This window comes from Cordyceps fumosorosea (genome assembly GCF_001636725.1).
Source record: "Cordyceps fumosorosea ARSEF 2679 chromosome Unknown scaffold_4, whole genome shotgun sequence".
NCBI classification, from domain to species: domain Eukaryota; kingdom Fungi; phylum Ascomycota; class Sordariomycetes; order Hypocreales; family Cordycipitaceae; genus Cordyceps; species Cordyceps fumosorosea.
In genome coordinates this window covers 902,307-919,472 of record NW_017387304.1, presented here as the reverse complement: position 1 = coordinate 919,472, position 17,166 = coordinate 902,307, and the positions used below count along the sequence as shown (strand labels likewise).

The 17,166-nt window shown below is 54.4% G+C and overlaps 4 protein-coding genes across 4 annotated transcripts; 2 read left to right on the top strand and 2 right to left on the bottom strand.

Annotated features, from left to right (window-relative positions):
- Positions 1–729: 729 nt before the first annotated feature.
- On the bottom strand, positions 730–1,644 carry ISF_02481 (hexaprenyldihydroxybenzoate methyltransferase; the record flags this gene model as incomplete). Its single annotated transcript, XM_018846087.1, has 1 exon — positions 730–1,644. One exon carries the CDS (start codon positions 1,642–1,644, stop codon positions 730–732), a length of 915 nt encoding a protein of 304 aa, XP_018706794.1.
- A 1,625-nt stretch (positions 1,645–3,269) lies between these two features.
- Positions 3,270–4,043, top strand: ISF_02480 (3,4-dihydroxy-2-butanone 4-phosphate synthase; the record flags this gene model as incomplete). The annotated part of the gene is made up of 2 exons (XM_018846086.1): positions 3,270–3,333; positions 3,409–4,043. The coding sequence occupies 2 exons, from the start codon at positions 3,270–3,272 to the stop codon at positions 4,041–4,043; spliced, it is 699 nt and encodes a 232-aa protein (XP_018706793.1).
- A 516-nt stretch (positions 4,044–4,559) lies between these two features.
- ISF_02479 (Ataxin-10 domain protein) lies at positions 4,560–7,621 on the bottom strand (the record flags this gene model as incomplete). The annotated part of the gene is made up of 3 exons (XM_018846085.1): positions 4,560–6,895; positions 6,959–7,353; positions 7,410–7,621. 3 exons carry the CDS (start codon positions 7,619–7,621, stop codon positions 4,560–4,562), a joined length of 2,943 nt encoding a protein of 980 aa, XP_018706792.1.
- A 774-nt stretch (positions 7,622–8,395) lies between these two features.
- Positions 8,396–9,486, top strand: ISF_02478 (Purine nucleoside phosphorylase; the record flags this gene model as incomplete). The annotated part of the gene is made up of 3 exons (XM_018846084.1): positions 8,396–8,423; positions 8,504–8,995; positions 9,086–9,486. 3 exons carry the CDS (start codon positions 8,396–8,398, stop codon positions 9,484–9,486), a joined length of 921 nt encoding a protein of 306 aa, XP_018706791.1.
- Positions 9,487–17,166: the final 7,680 nt, after the last annotated feature.

The window sequence follows — 17,166 nt, the reverse complement described above, 5'->3', positions numbered from 1 at the left end:
GGCAAGGTGACATTTGTCCAGGAACTTGTCCAGGAACGGCACGAACGAATGTAAATGCCACCAGCAGGAGCTGTCCTATGCATAATGAGCATTGACTACCTCATGTACATACACAGGTGTATATACAGCCTGGGCCACCGCGGATTATCCACGCATCTTCCTTCAGCCTCGTCAACTCAGCAACAGTAAAACAAGCAGGGGACAAATCCGTTCGGCCAGCCCACATCTTTGTGCCACCTGCAAGCCGCCTCAGCTCAGAGCTGCAACACTCCCAACTCCCAAAGATCACAAGTGATCGCCAGCGGCATCTCACTACTGGTAGTCAGCCTCCCGAGTTTCAGGCTCGTGAGCTGGCGCTCTCAATTCGCCCAGAATCGCCGCATTTCCCCAACTTCGATGGCGCACGAAGTGGACGCCGTCGGAGAAAATTAACTTTTCCGTCAGCCGTAGTACCAGTCATTGACGTGTTGCTATCCCCCGGACCTGAAGGAGGGCACGAAGAGGGGGATCGGCAGTGCCAAGTTAGTGGTCCAGCCGAAAGCCCAACTACAATCATCACCTATAACGAACGATAAAAGCGGATATCAGAATAGAAGTTTGTATGTTGTCTATGCGCCATGATTTCCCCGCAACGCTAGTATTGTACATATGTGTTGATGCAGTAAGTAGGAGACGAACCCTCTACGGGGATTTGTTCAGCCGCAAAGCCTCCTATTGCTCTCCTGTCTCTTATTCCTCGTCTCGCCTTACAGCAAAAAAGTAGTTGCCCACCTTTTCACTGCCCCGGACCTCCTTCCACCCCAAGCCCGGCACGTAGACGACGCCCATGACCTTGGGGGCGCCCCAGCCCTTGCCAGCCAGGAAGCCGCGCAGCTCGTCCTCATTGATGTACTTGTTCCAGTCGTGCGTGCCGGGCGGGACGATGCGCAGTATGTCCTCGGCGATGAGGTTGGTCGTGAACCAGCTGACCCAGGTGCGCGCAATGGTGCTCATGACGAGCCAGCCGCCCGGGCGGACAAACGGCCGGACGCGATCGAGGAACGCGCCCGGGTCGTCAACGTGCTCAATGACCTCGAACAGCGAGACGACGTCGTAGGGACGCTCGGGCACTTCGAGGCCCTCGATCGACGTCTGCCGGTACTCGAGCTTGCCGCGCAGGGCCGGGTCGCGCTTGGCGTGGGCGCGGGCGACGGCGAGGACGGACGGCGTAGGGTCAATAGCGGTGACGTGGGCGGTCGTGGGCAGGCGGGCGGCGCTCTCGGCAAAGATGCCGCCGCCGCAGCCAATGTCGAGATATCGGAGCTTCTTATCCTCTGTTGTCGTCGCCGAGGGTGGTGGCTCGTCGGTACTGGCTAGGCAGACGCGGATAAAGTCGTGGCGGAGCGGGTTCATGAGGTGCAGCAGCCGTGAAGAGCCGTGCGGCGACCACCAGTCGGCGGCGAGGGCGGTAAAGTGCGCGACCTCGTTGGGGTTGACCGAGGAGAAGTCGCTGTGCCATCGGCGCTGCTGCGCGGCCGCACCAGGAAGGCGTGGTGAGGGCGCGGATGGTTGTGTCGAGGCGCGTTGAGTTTGTGATGGGGAGGAGCTTGGGAGCAGACTTCGGCCGAGGCGCGCAGCCGGTTGACGTAGGGCTGTGCGCGTCATGGCGCTTCTGGATGCTTTATTGGAAACGTTGCAAGAGAAATTGTTCAAAGAAGGTTATGCGTAGAGTCGTAGACGATGGACAGTTCGCATTGAAGTGGTAGAGCATTGTGAATGATCGGGTCAACTTTTCGGATTTGGCGTTCTCATCTGGCTGTCCCCACAATAATGGGGGAGTTTCGAAGTGGTTAGGACAATGACAGCGACGGGCATCCTTGCATGTTTAATACATGCAAGGAATGGGAAGTATTACAGCGGATTGTGAAACCGTATCTGGTGATGATACTTTATGATTACGTTGTGCCGAAACCTACCGAGAACTTACAAGTTCTTCATGACCAGGGCGACTGTTCTGAATCGAATAATTCTTTATCAATATAATTTTAAAATCATATGATTTTAAGGGAAGCGGGTAGTGTAGCTTTAGACTGGATAAGTCGATGAGTGATAGTTGAAGACTACGGGTCAAGCAAGCAAGCAGATGGCCGTGATGAGATGATGGTGCAAGCAAAGGCGCGGGCCGCGGCAACTTTTGGAAACGAGGATCCGCCTCGGCTGGGCATCGGAGCTGGGAGCCGGCCGTTGGAGGTACCATTTTAGGTAGTACTAACGGTACGAGGGTCATTTGCTGACAATTCATGACCAAGCCTTGGGCGGGTATTTCTTAGCAATCGCTGCCTCAAAATTGGAGAAAATTTACAAATGAGTTGATATTGCTAAATTTACAAATGAGTTGATATTGCTGCGGTATCTTTATCATTTTTTTCTGTCATTGAAGCGGTGTTGTAATTGAGCGCATTTATGACCTGTTGCATGTCCATAGGCACATACCTGGCTGTGCAAATACCTTCCTTACCTTTTGTAAGCGGCCCAGAACTGGGAAGGCGCCTCACAACGAACTCTCTACATCAGCAAAATAATTGACTGCAGAGCCAACCTTTTTCGTCAAACTCTGCTAATAAAACCATTCCATTGGAACCTGGCTTTCGTCGTGACCCGACATTAACTCCCTAATCTTCACGGCCAGCTACCACGGCGGCTGACACGTGCCAGACTTCCATTAGCTTCCATTTGCGAAGGTACTTCACCAAAGCAGCTTTCGGGCGAACCACAACCACTCATAGCGCCGCCGCCCGCCGTCTCCGGAGGGGCCGAGTCATTGGCAAAGCCGAGCACTTGTCTCTACCTTTGTCTGCAGGGACCTCGCTACTCCGACCCGGGACGTCTATAAGCTTTGGAGACCCCATTCCCATCTTTGACTTTCTTGCACTCTCCAACTAACCATTGATACCCTTGGCTCTCTCTACCTTTCTCACCACTCTCGCCCTTTACATCACGCAACGCCCGATTTCTGCCTCGTTATCCTATTTACATTAGGAAAGTGGGGGAAAACAGCCGAAAACCGAAAAATCTCCAATTGCGAAAAGCTGCACAGCGAACCCGCAAAGTCCGCCCCAAACCGCAAAACCACCACCACCGAACAAGTCCCGACTTCTCCAAAAACGGGGTCTGGCCACTTTTAAGCTTCGCCGCCTGTTTGCTTTGCCCCAGCGCTCCGGCAACCTTCTTCTACCTCTCCTCTCTTCCGCAGTACTCAACTACATCCTAAACCACACGCGCCGCCCATCATGCCCTCCTCAACTATCCCCGCCGATCAATTCGACAGCATCCCCTCATGCATTGAGGCTTTCCGTACGTGACGTGCCCCTCTACTGCGCGACATGTCATGCCCCTCGTGCCACATGGTACTGACTTCGTGCGACGCAGGCAACGGCGAGTTCCTCCTCGTCCTTGACGACCCCGGCCGCGAAAACGAAGGCGACCTCATCATCGCCGCCGAGGATGTCACTACCGAGCAGATGGGCTGGATGATTCGCCACTCCTCCGGCTACGTCTGCGTCCCCATGCCCGCCGACCGCGCCACCGCCCTCGACCTACCTCCCATGGTCACCAACACCCAGGACCCGCGCGGCACCGCCTACACCGTCTCCGTCGACGCCGAGCACCCCCTCACCACCACCGGCATCAGCGCCCACGACCGCGCTCTCGCCTGCCGCACCCTGGCAGACCCCGCCTCCACCCCGGCCAACCTCCGCCGCCCCGGCCACGTCCTCCCCCTGCGCTCCGTCCCCGGCGGCGTCCGCGCCCGTAACGGCCACACCGAGGCCGCCACCGAGTTCTGCCGCCTCGCCGGCAAGCAGCCCGTCGCCGCCATCTGCGAGATCGTCGACGACACCCCCGACGTACCCGGTCAGGCCATCCTCCCCGGCGCCAAGATGATGACCGGTGACGGCCACATCCGCTTCGCTCGCAGGTGGAACATCAAAGTCTGCACCATCGCCGACCTCATCTCCTACGTCGAAAAGACCGAGGGCAAGCTGCCTACTAACGGCTCCGCCTAAACAAAAAAAAAGGATGCTGGATGAGGGGATGAGCCCAAGGGCTACTACGGTGGGACTTGTCTTGGGCTACACGGTTATACAATAAAGCGATCAACTTCACTTATCCAAGAAACACAGAAAAAAAAAATACCACGCTTCACATCTTGTTCTTAATAGCATTACCATGTTTGGAAAGCAATACTGGGTTTGGTTCTTGTTACAGGCACGGGCACACGCACCTCAACGAAACATGATTTATATATACTTGCGTTGGTTATTGTCCATGATTTCTTTCGAATATTCAAAGCCTCGAAAATATTTCTTAAAATTCAATCTCATACCTGGAACTATGCGCCGGTCTAAATGCTATGTGATGCTGTACTACATATCGGAATTTCTGGTCCATCACGTACAAATATATACTGTCCGAAATTGTTTTGACCGTTTCCCTTCCTCGATCTGATAAAGGGTATCATCCTCGCCTTGTCCAAAAAAGAGTACCACGCTTGCAGGTTCAATCCCTGTCGGCCCATCGTCTTACGCCATAAAGTCATCCTCGATGCTGGCGCCGCTGCTCGGCGCGTCCGCGCTGTCCTCCACGACCGCCTCCTGCCCGTCGCCCACGATGTCGTCCGTCTCCTGCACCACCCGTGGGCGTCCCGAGCGCACCCGGACCCTGACGTCGCCGCCGACGCCATCGATGCGCAGCGTCTGCGTCTGCCCGGCGCCTGCCGGCCCAGCTGACGGCGGCGGCGGCCCGGCGCGGTTCAGCTGGCGGATGAAGTCGTTGGCCTCGTCGCAGCCGTCGAGCAGCCACTTGAGGCAGACGGTGATGCGCTCCTTGGCGAAGGGGTTGTGGGCGTCGTAGGCGGTGCTGCTGAGCAGCGGGCCGATGCCGTCGTACCGCACCATCTGCATCTGCACTGCGGGGTTGCCGGGGCTGTGCCGGCCCGGCGGCGGCTGCAGGAGGTCGGCCAGGATCATGAAGATCTGGCTCTTGACGCCGGCCCACGGGAACTTGTGCGCTGCCTCCTGTTGCTGCTGCAGGGGCGGCGAGGCGCCGGCGCCGGCAGTTTCGGCAGCGGCCGCGTACGGTCGCTCCACCATGGGGTCGTCGCCGCCCGCGCCGTTTCGCTTCGGCGCGTGGAAGAGCGGCTTCTTGGCCACGGCGGCCTCGAGCCCGCTCAGGACGGTCACGAGCTCGTACACTGCCTCCCACTCGATCAGCTTGGCCCGCATCTCGGGCACCTCGACGACCGTCCTCAGGAACTCCAGGTACTGGGCCAGCCCGTCCTTGGCACGCTCCATGTCCCACATGTCGACCGGGAACTCGGACGCGTCGGACTTGCCCTCCCGAATCTGCGCCTGCAGGTGCATCAGCGCCGCGCACTCGGGCACGATCCGGCTGCGGAACGAGCTGAAGAAGAAGTGCACCAGCTTCAAGTCGCGCGGGCCGTCTCTGCCCTCCCCGGTAGGCCCGTCTCTGGCCGCGGAGCCGGCGACGGTGCGCCCACCGAGCATGTCATTCACGAGGCGCAGCAAGACCGTCTGCGCGGGAGAGATGATGTCCTTGGAGATGCGGAGCGAGTTCCACGCGTAAGGAATGAGCGCGTTTCGATGGATGGAATCCACAATTTGCGCCGTGACTTGATAAATCAGGCTCTCTTCGTCCTTGTCCCAGACGGCAATGAAGACGAGGAGCTCCCGCAGCAGACTCTTGCCGCTGTCCAGCGCCAGGAACAGTCTGCAACGAGTCCTCTGCAAGCTCTCGCCAGCACGTGTAGTCCCTGAACCAGAGCCGTCAAAGATGCATGACTTGACAATCATGTGGAGCGCTTCAATCTGCTTGGGGTCCAAGATATTAGGAACCTCGGTGAGCAAACCGGTCAATGGACCGTCCCCATATGAATCATCGTCGTCTGCCTCGTCATCATCCAACATGTCATCTACATAGTCGTGAGGGTAATTGTGATCATGGTGGTGGCAATGCCGATGATGTTCGCACTCGTATTCATGGTCATGATCATGATGAAGGTGATCGTGATGATGATCATGGCCATGCCCATGGTAGCAGTTGTGGTGTTGTTCATGATCATGATCATGTTCGTGGCTATGTTCGTGCTCGTGCTCATGCTCGTGCTCGTGCTCGTGCTCGTGCTCGTGCTCGTGCTCGTGCTCGTGCTCATGGTCATCGTGCTCATCAGACTCATACTCGTCATGGTGACATTGATGGCAGTTTGGGCAATGGTCGTGCTCTGACGCATCATCGTCCACTCCATCTGGAGGCAAGGAGTTGTCATCGCGGTAGGAATGGGAGTATCTGTGGATCAAGTTTGTCTTGCAGTGCTCTGTTTTCGCCTGCGCCGATTCGACAGAAGGCATACCGACGATCCATTCTTCGTAGTTGGGGTCTCGTGATTTTAGCCACCAAGTATCAATCTCCCTCGATACTCGTCCATAGGCGCGATCCTGCTCAAATCTGTTGGTCTCATCCAACTTCCACACTGACTGAATCTTTTCACCACTGGCCTCACTGGGGGGTGCATCCACAGAGCCCTCGGGAAGCCAGTTCCAAGCGAGCGGCCGAATTGGGGCCAGATTACCAGGTGGTTTGCTGGCGTGGTTTTCCACGTAATCGCGCAGCAGCTGTCGTGCTGTGTCACACATTCTAGAGTTTCGGTCCAGCCAATGCTGCACTTGTTGCTTCGCGACTTCAGGGCGAAAGCCGGAACAGTCAGAAAGAGAGTCATCGTGCCCAGTAAGGGCACCGTCATCGTCAAAGAGAACATCGAACCAAAAGGACATTTTGTTGCGATCATGCTTTGCGGTCCAATTATGAGCTTGCTGCAGAGAAGTGACAAGTAGCTTTTTATCTAAGCCGAAGTACCACGCGTTAGTCGACTATGTCAAGTGAAATGTGCATTTGATGTACTAACAGAGTTCATTGATTTCGGCCAGCCTCAGTCGGTCTGATTCGTCTAGAATCTCTCCATCGTAACCTTTGTGGGTGACATTGACACAGAGAACGATGGTCTGGTAAACCATCTGGTCAAAGTGCACAGCAGCGCAGATATCTTGTGGAACTTGAGGTTCTGCGTTGACGAGCAAGTTTCTCGAAATATGCATGAGTTTGGTGAGAACAGAGAGGTCGTTCTTGATGCTGTCGTAGTTCATGACTATCAAGGCTGTGCTCTCATGGGGACTGACACCCTTCTCAGGATCATTGAGGCTAGATAGGGGACCGACGGAGCGATCTGTCAAGGTCGGGAGAGCGGCAGCAAGGATCCTTGTGAGCCAGATCCAGATCTCAACATTGCGGGACAGCGTCTCCCTGCGCGAAGCGTCAGCCGGCGTTCATGTACTGGCAGGGGTGGAAAATGCGCTCACCTCACTCGTCGAAGAGTGTGTGTCTTTTCCAACGTCTTTGAAATCATGCTGGTGATCCTGGCGGCCGTCTTGGGCCCCATGGGCGGTGACTGTGTAAAGTGACCTTCGAGACATATCAGAGCCGCTGAGAAGACACGCTCCTCGATAGTCTCGGCGTTTTCCTCCACGCCAGTGTCAATAGCCGACTCGGTATTTTCCTTTTCGCTCGCCATGTTGTCGCCGAGGTGGGCAGTGTGTAGCAAGTAGCAGACACACGGGTGAGGCGGCTTCCTAGGTAGTAGGTAGTAGGTCGGTGTGTTTGCAGCGTCGCCCAAAATTTTTGAGACCCCGCAAAAAAACGGTTGGTGATGGAAATGGCTGGTCGCTGGTGGGTGGTTGATGGTTGGTAAGCCAACCACATTGGAGAGAGCAGTGGCCAAACATTGCTCTAAAATACCATCATATCAAGGAAGGATTAATATGAAAGCTTCTAATTTTGCATCAGTACTACAAATTTTACAACGCATTAAGCCAGCGATTGTCTGCTGTTGATGCGACCGATAGCACTGAGACAGTTCTTGGGTGGCGGCACCAATCAGCAAGTGCTAATCATCTATGTATAACTATAGCCAGATCTAGATCTACAACGGAGGCAACCGTCCGCGACGAAAGGGAAGGATGCAAATTATGACCCAGACCATAAAAACAGACGGAGAATCGCCAGTCTCCAATCATTTTAACACGAGTGAGACTTTTTCTTGTACCTATCCAGTACAAGGAGGTAGACATGACGTGCTGGGCACCGCCGCCGCTGCCGACGCCTGCCCCTCTAGCCTTGGTGGGGTTAATATTTTTCGGGAGCTTCCTTCTTCCTCGAAGAAAGTCGCGCTTCAAAAACTGTATTTGCATCGTCTTCCACCGGGTACGAAGTGTACGAGACAAGTATCAAGTATCCATTTCAAAACTGGTATTCTGCCCTCAAAGACACCAAGCTCACACCGCACACAATGGGCAGCCTTCCTACCACCTTTGACAGTGAGTCCCGAGATGACCTCAACCCCACCATCGCCAGCTCTCCCCCCTCGCTCCGCTAACCTGGTCTGCTTCCTCCATAGAGCCGGTTCACATCGCCGTCATTGGCGGTACTGGCCTCGGCCAGCTCGAGGGCTACACGCCCATCGCCGCTCTCAACCCCGACACACCCTGGGGCAAGCCTGCCTCGCCCATCCAGATCCTCTCCCACGGCGAAATCAACGTTGCGTTCCTCGCCCGCCACGGACTACACCATCAGTTCGCGCCGCACGAGGTGCCCAACCGTGCCAATATTGCTGCCCTCCGCAGCATTGGTGTACGCAGTATCGTCGCCTTCTCTGCCGTCGGATCTCTGCAGGAGGAGATCAAGCCCATGGACTTTGTACTCCCTGACCAAGTCATTGACCGCACCAAGGGCATTCGGCCTTTCACCTTTTATGAGGGTGGAGTTGTTGGCCACGTCGGCTTCGCGGATCCATTTGACAAGAAGCTGGCTGATGTTATCAAAACCTGTGCTGCCTCCATGCAGGGCGAAGGTGTCGTCCTTCACGACAAGGGCACTCTGATCTGCATGGGTACGTGCCCCATCCGCCGTTGTTTGCTCTTCCCAACAGGATGCAAGTGCTTGTATCGCAACAACATGTACTGACTACGGTGTTCTACAGAGGGTCCTCAGTTCTCAACCCGCGCCGAATCGCACATGTACCGCTCCTGGGGTGGTTCAGTCATCAACATGTCGACATTGCCCGAAGCCAAGCTTGCCCGCGAAGCTGAGATCTCTTACCAGGTCATTTGCATGGCCACAGACTACGACTGCTGGCGCTCAACCGAGGATGTCAATGTCGAAATGGTGATCAAGTACATGCAGGCAAATAGCAAGAACGCCAAGCACCTTGTTGGCGCAGTTTTAGATCAGCTGTCGAAGCCCGAACACAAGGAGCTCGCCACCGCTGCTCACTGGGTTGGATCTGTAGAGGGCGCCATTAAGTTCATGACCAAGCCCGATGGCCGGAGCGAGCAAGGCAAGAAGAACGTCGAGTACTTGTTCCCCGGCTTCTGGGCTTAAGTACAACAATTTTCGGCTCGTGTCAGAATACTCAACTTGATCCTCACGACTCAAAAGCTTTACTCATAATTCATCTTGAATATAATACGCTATTTATTGACGATGAACTGCTGTCCATTGACTGCCATCGCAGCAGACAACTCGCGGCGGACCAAAACATTTCGCAACGGGCCGATGACGGACTTCCACGCAAATTATATCACAACATGCATCTTACTGATCATTTCGGCCACGTCAACATACCGGCTCCTGTATTTTATATTTGTGCAGATGGCCGGCGTCACCGTTACATGAATCAAGCTACACGGCAGAGCGCCCAAGTCAAGTCGTAGCCAAAGGAGGGGATGTGACGATAGGGCAGCTGGTAAGAAAGCCACATGTTATCACTTGATTTCAATTCTCAGGTATCTCGGGTGTTGTACACTACACAGGTTGAGCACTCCGAGTTGATCTGGAGACCGACCAAATGCTCCCCAAATGCTCCCCAAATGCTCAGAAGCACGACGATCAGACCCTGCATTTTGGGCGTCAGCCTTGATTGGTCAAGGAAATAGGAAATAAGATCGCATGCATAGTACACGAAAAACAGGCTTCTGTGGCCCGGCGCTCTGGAAACGCTACGAAAGTGGCTGCCTACATAAAGAGCGAATTGGCCAACCAACGTATCTAGCAGCACTCTGCACCACACCAGCGATGCACAATGCTTACGCACTTCTTCGGCTAAAGGTAAGTTGGCGTTGGCAAACCAAGTTCACAATTGCAGGAAGATTAGGAGCCGAACCCAGACAGAACCGAGCTTCCCGTCGCGCCGCTCACATCTCCAAACCATTAACCCTCAATTGCTGCGCCTAGATGAGACGGCGGAGCAGGCCTCTAGTTATTTTGCATCGTGTGCCCGCCCGAGTCGCCCCTTGAGGAAAGATCTACGAGATACGTTACGCAGCTTCTCCACGATAAAGGAAAAGGCCCCGGAAGCACGTCATGGGGGATTCCATGGAGAAGTTCTTGGCGACATCTACCAGATTATGCCGACATGACGCTGGAGGTTACCAATGTGAAGCTAATCCAAAAAGCGTTTTATTATTTGCTTTTTTTCTTCGATTGCCTACGGCAAGGTGGGTGGCTAACATTGTACACGAGGTCAGGTTTCTGGGGCTGATGAGTTGGCGATGTGACGTTGGCTGCACCAGTACGAATTGGTTTGATTTCGTTCCGCGCGACTCGATTCATGATGCTGGTGAGCTTGTCGAGGCCGGCTGACCCTCTCAAGCTCTGCAGGAAAGTCTGGTACATGCATAGAAGGATCAGTGCTAGCCTCGCTTTGACGCCAACGCGTTGAGCAGCCAAATCGGATGCAGGATGTTATGTACAGCATGTGCAACCTGACGAGTCGAATATGCGGAATGCGATTTTCATCCTCTACATGGAGATGCACGGAATCCACAATCATGATCCGAAACCAGCTACGCCGCGATGCCATACGCCCGCGCTGAAGACTCCGAAGCTGGGCTGGTGCCAGTCGAGGGCTCTCGGCGAGGTAACTTGGTGCATACATGCACACACATCAAGAATGTGGCGCTTCAGCCTTTGTGCGTCATACACCAAGCGCATATCAGGCTGACCCAATTACAAGAGGGCGAGCGCGCAGCAAGTTGCAGCAACAATTCATGCTCAATCGGCCTTGTACCTGTACTGAGGTTTGTCTCACGCAGCAGGTGAATCTGCACGTTTTTCTCACCCCCTGCCTCCTGGCAAGACTTCATATGGCCGTAGCAATATTGTCTCAATCAACCTGGGCGGATCTTCGCCCCTTGTGCGAAACTGGGGGTTGGGGGCTCTTTACGCACGGCGTCATCACCACTACGTGACCTGTCACATTCATGGCCCGCGTAGCCTGGAGGCCGAAAGACAAGACTAGGTTCAAAGTCAGCTAACTGCTCTGCTTTGAAACTTCGTCTGGGTATTCGACATGTTGTCAACGCAGAGGCCCTTTTTCTATAGGGATTTGTCAAATTCTCCTCACGCGGAAAGAAAAGATGCGCCATTTGGTGGAGATGCAGGCAGCAGCAGTACCGCTTTCCCAGTAACGTACCAACGGCTGGGGCCGTGTTACAAGTTTCGGCCTTGACGGCACCGGCGCGAGCTTAATTGCTTCGAGAAGGCGGCGAGGATGGGTCGAATTGTGAGAGCGTTTGACATCCGTGCCGCACAGACGCCCGCCAGGCCATAGTCATGGTACGCAGCGGCGGCTGTTGAGCCCGAGGCGGAAGGCGACGGGGATTTGAAGTTCCGTGGAAACTGTTGGAATATGCAATTGGAAAGCAACCGACTCTACCTTTGTAGGCATGCCTCTATCGTCAAGACACAGCGACATCGTCGCACACGAGTCTCGAGAAGCCCTTCTGACCTGACAATCGTCCATCGAAGCCCTCATACGCGCCCACCCTACACACCTGTAGTTGCGCTCCAGCCAAACGTGCAAGGCCAGGGTTGCTTCTTCGATGCGTGTCGGGGACTTGGCAGTCCATGATACCAAGGTCAAGGGGTCCTCCCGAAATGCAACGCATTCGGGGTTTAATGACTCGCTACCCCAGCGTGTACTTGCACTCGAAACTAGGCATCAAGCCACAGAGCACATGAAGAGCGAGGACGCAATTCATAACTACGAAAGTTCAACAGTAAAATCAGCCACCGCAAGCCATTTCAATTTCGAAGATGGTGCAGCATCGCACTCCCTTGCCATGAACCAATCGATAACTAACATACGGAGTCTACGCTCCGCCACCACCGCAGCAAGCGGTAGCGATGGCGCTAAAAGTAATAATAGCCAACTGAGCATTGGCAAGTCCTTGAGAGCCCAACGACGAAGCCCATGCAGGACTGCAAGCCACCTCGACCTCGACATTTGGCCAATGGCCTCCTCCACAGAAGGCAGCCAGCCGTTGACGTCGCATGCCGCATCCGAGACCAAGACATATAAAGACAGAACGGCCAAGCTTCGTTAGATAGTTGAACGGGAGGAAGACGGGAAACAGACGGGACGAGGACAGATCGACAGAAGGAGAGAGTGTGTGCGCGGGACGGGACGGATACAGGTGAAAACAATAGCCCGGAGACATTTTCCAACTGCGGTGGGCAGTTTTGGCCACTCCGCCAAGACTCGAAATTGAATAGTGGTTATTACTTCTTTGGTCGCCAGTGGGGGCTTACTGATATTCAACTTTTGGAACACCTGAGCCGCTCAAGCGCATCGACAGCGCCAGCTGAACCCGTAGCCCATACGGACTCTCTTGGACGCTTACTCGGCGATCTCTATCTCACCTGCTCCGACTGCTTCGCCCTTTTTCTGGTCACCTAGTCAGGCTAGCTGGTTTCCCAGGGTGAAGGCCGTGATGTCGCACTCCTACGCCGATTCCCCTTGCTCTCCAGGATCTAGGAAGCTGCTTGTACCAGGGCGCCGAAGCTTTGTTTGTCTCTGTCACCGGTGCTGCGTCACTACGAATGACGACTATGCACTTACAGCTGGCCCCAGCTCGTTTCCACAGACGGCATGCCTCCGCGTCCCCTTTGTGGCTGGCTGGCTGGCTGGCTGGCTGGCTGCTCCTGCGAAACGACAAGTCAGTTTTTGGGACGAAGAATATGGACACCCCTGCCTTTCCCTTGACGTCGACCGGCACGAGGACAACCCGAGAAACGGGAAATTGAAAGATTGAAAGTTACTCTTCCCATTCTATTCGATACGCGGAATCGATTCGCACATGCTGCGCGGCAGTTGCTCGCCCAACATATGGTGCTCTCTGCTGTTTACTGCTAATTTCCAGTTTCGTTAGAGAGACGAGCAGGACACCCCTCCCCCCCTTTTTCGGTCGCTATTGTCCCACTTGAATCTTCAACACCCACATGCCCGCATCCGCATTCTACTTTACCTCTACCAGTCTCCATGCAGCACTCGTCAGAATACGATGCGCCGTGCACAGCTTTAGCATATATATATATATATATATGTGTGTGTGTGTGTGTGTGTGTGTGTAGGCTCTGCATAGCTCATGCCCTTGACCTTGGCGTCTCTGCCCTAGTGATAACGGCAAAAATTTTGAGAGCGAGCCTGGGTTTACGGGCTCGCGCTTTAGTCAGTGACGCTAATAACTATGTAGGATGACCGAGGCAGGTCAGCGGCCGATGAGGCATCAAGTAAGGCTTTGTACAACTACAACCAAAGGCAAGCCTGTTGACCTTGAAGTGGCAATCGCCGTCGCCGTCGCCGCCGCCGCCGCTGTCGTCGTCGTTGAGTGTTGTGGCAGGCCGTCTCAACAGACAGGATGGCAAAGAGAGCTTGGCAAGCGAGTCATCTGCTTCGGATGCACGGCACGTCATGAACGTGTGTCACGTCCAGGCCTCGGTCGTGAGTTTCTGACAGGTCCGATTTATTTAGCTATCTGCCAGCTCCAGCACGCAGCCTATCCCGCAGCAACCGGCTGCAGGTGATCATGCCTTGAACAGCCACGCCTCGAGTGCGATGTCCAGTACGGATTAAAATGGGCGACATGGCCTCATCAGGCGAGGCTTGCTAGTTACTAGTAGCCTGAACGGGTCCAATCAAACAAAGGGTCTGGCGATAGCTTGGCTGAGTGATGACCAAAGCTTGGATCTCCCCCATCAGCTTGCGCCACAGTTGCGACACAAGGTGTGCATACTATCTCGTGTACTCGACTGCGTCGCGTCTCCTCTCAATTTTTTTTTTTGGTTCAACATGGTTGTTCAATGAGCTTATCAGCAACGCGAACTTGGACGCAGAGGCGCCGCCACGCCCAGCGCCCCAGGCAGATGCCTAAAAGAGAGACTGGTGAGTTCCTGTACCTGCCTACTTGCTACTTTGTACATACATGTACCCTTCGGCCAGGGGCCGTGACACATGTACGATCAAATGAGCCTCCAAGTCTCGGGTATACATTCATACCACTTCTCTTTTTCCACATTTCCGTGAGGGACGAAGCGTATGATGTGATGCAGAAGCCGGCTCGGAGGAAACCTGTTGCCTAATAAAGCACTCTCAACTCAACGGACAAGTCTCTACGAAAAAAAAAACTAGCAGATGACGCAACGTCGTCTGTCCTCGCCATTCTAGCGCCCTTTATTAGTCGGGGCTGTCGCGCCGTCAGTGGCAAACCAGGGTCAAGGTCAAGGCTGATTATGGAGTTTTGGACGCTAGCCCACCGGAAGATAATCTCCAAAGTTATAGCGCCAACTAACTAACCTGGGCTCATTCTTGCGTCTTGGTTGCGCTGGTATCCGTACAGTCGACAGAATTGTCGTTGCTGGGCTTTGTCGCCTATGCTACCTATGTTCCACTATTAGATGAGCAAGTGCGGTTCTTGTTCATCCGCCCGTGGATGCAGCCTTGAGCCTTGTCATCAACGGCTGCAGATCTACCAGCATTCAAGCAATAATACGGTGGTGGTGGTGGTGGTGGTGGTGGTGTACATGTCAGGGTTTGGGTTTCAGAATTGCCTTCCCCCAGATCGGTCGCGAACGACACCGATTGGCGGGCGAATCCCCAGCACACACACGAGCAACCTCCAGTAACTAGTTAACCTATTGAGCTGCGATACGGAGTAGATTGTCGGCGATACATAAATTAATAATGAAACAAAGCACAGCGTTTTGGGTAACCCGGCCGGTCCCAAGTCGAGTCCAACCAAGCAGGGGAGGGCCTTTGGCAGCGGAGAAGGGGGGGTCTCGACAGGGAGGTTGGACGAATTGCCCTTTTTGCGACTCATTTGTTGGTGCAGCTCGAGAGCAGAAGCACAGCACACTGGCTTTTCAGCCAATTACCAGCCGGAAAATGAAAAGACCATGCCATGTCATGTCTCCATCGCGAACCCCTGGCTAGGTAGGGTGGTGTTCATGTCACCATCGTTATGCGGCAAGTCGAGGCTGCAACCACCAGCTTGGCTGCAGCAGGCCATCGAGATGGAGGTGCGGACATGCACGAACCTTGGTCATGTTCAAGCCAGCAGCGGCAGAAACCAGTCATCTGGTCTCTCGCTCTCTCTCTCTCTCGCTCCCCCTTTCTCTCGTCCCGTGCTTCTCTGCATAAGGATTGAAGTTTTTCCGGGAGCAAATCATGATAACAAGTACGTTGTATTACGCACGGTTAAAAGTGAGTGGATGGTGAAGAACGGCCCCTAGCTATGCAGGAAATAATAAACTAAATGTTATAGCGGCGTGCGGGAAAAAAAAAAAAGGAAAAAAAAAACAAAAAAAAAAAGTCATACGCCGCTGGACCGGAGTGTCAAATCACCAGTAGTAGCCAAGGAAGACCGACCACATGGCCACAGGGCGTGCGCCGGAAGAGAGCGAACAGCCTTGTTCGCGATCCATGCCAGCATCCCACATCCCACATCCCATATCCCATGCCAAGCCACCGAGCAGCCCGGGAGGAGGGAGGGCAGAGACGACCCCCTCCCCCTTCTGAGAGTTCCCCAACCCGTCGCGAGGAATCGACAAGCCTGCCGCGCCCTCTTGCCAACATATTGTACCAACAACGTAATCTGTTGCAAGTACGGAAACGGACGTGGTAATGTCCGTCTCCAGTTTTTCTGTTTGTCCTTGGCCGGTCCTTCACCTTCACCTTGATCACCAACCAAGTGGAGAGGCTCAAGCTGCGGGTCGGCCCTCGCTCCAAAAAGGGACCTTGTTGGGAGGATTCCAGGCTAGCTAACGGACAATAAACCTAACTAACCTAACTTTTAGTTTGTTCCCGACTACGGATGGGTTAGCTTATTAGTTGACTCTTGGCCGCAACGGTGGGCAACGGCAGTTCCCACAAAGCACCAGGGGGGGTCGAGGGCACGGGTTTGGCAAAGCCAACTACCAGCTACCAGCTACCAGCCCTGTGCTCCTTGTACTGACTGGTACGGTGGCCGACAACGGGTTAACGGGTTCGTCAGAACAAGGAGAAATTAGAAGACGACGCTCAGAGGGAATTGATCAACAACAGGGATGGAACCAAAACAGACAGCGCTCCGTCCCAGGCCCTTGTCCTTTCTGACCGCGGCGACCTCAACGCCTCATCCATCAGTTGCCTCTGCAGATGGATGGATCCTCGGGGACTTGTGCGCCCTCAACAAGTCCGATTCAGCTACGTAGCAAGTAGCCGTGCTGTCTTTGTACCGCGCAACGTATGGTTCTCGCCAGGTTTGGACACGAGTGACGGAGACGGAGACGGAGACAGCGACAGAGACAGCGACAGAGACAGCGACAGAGACAAGATGTGTCCATCCATGATGCAGCGGCGGCGGGCGCATCATGTCTGCTCCTGCACCCTCCTGCCTACATGCTGCCTGCATCCTGCATGCAGCTTGTTGCGCGGTTTGGCTGGCAATGTCATGTCCATGTCGGTCCAATCTACGGCAACGCTAATCACGCATCTGTTCTGTGCTAGCCCGATTACGACAGTCTTGTTGTCTCATTGGGAATGCTGACGAGACAACAAGTCAGATTATCGTCTTTATTCTTTTCGCTCCCACGATGTTTGCCAGTTCATTCTTCTTGATCCGCATGAACAAAGGAAACCAACCATCCCCGTCAATTTGGCTAGGGCTGCAACAGGAAAGCTTAACTTGAACAAAGGCGAGAAAAAAAAAAAAAAAAAAAAAGGGCAAAGTTGGATCGGGAAAC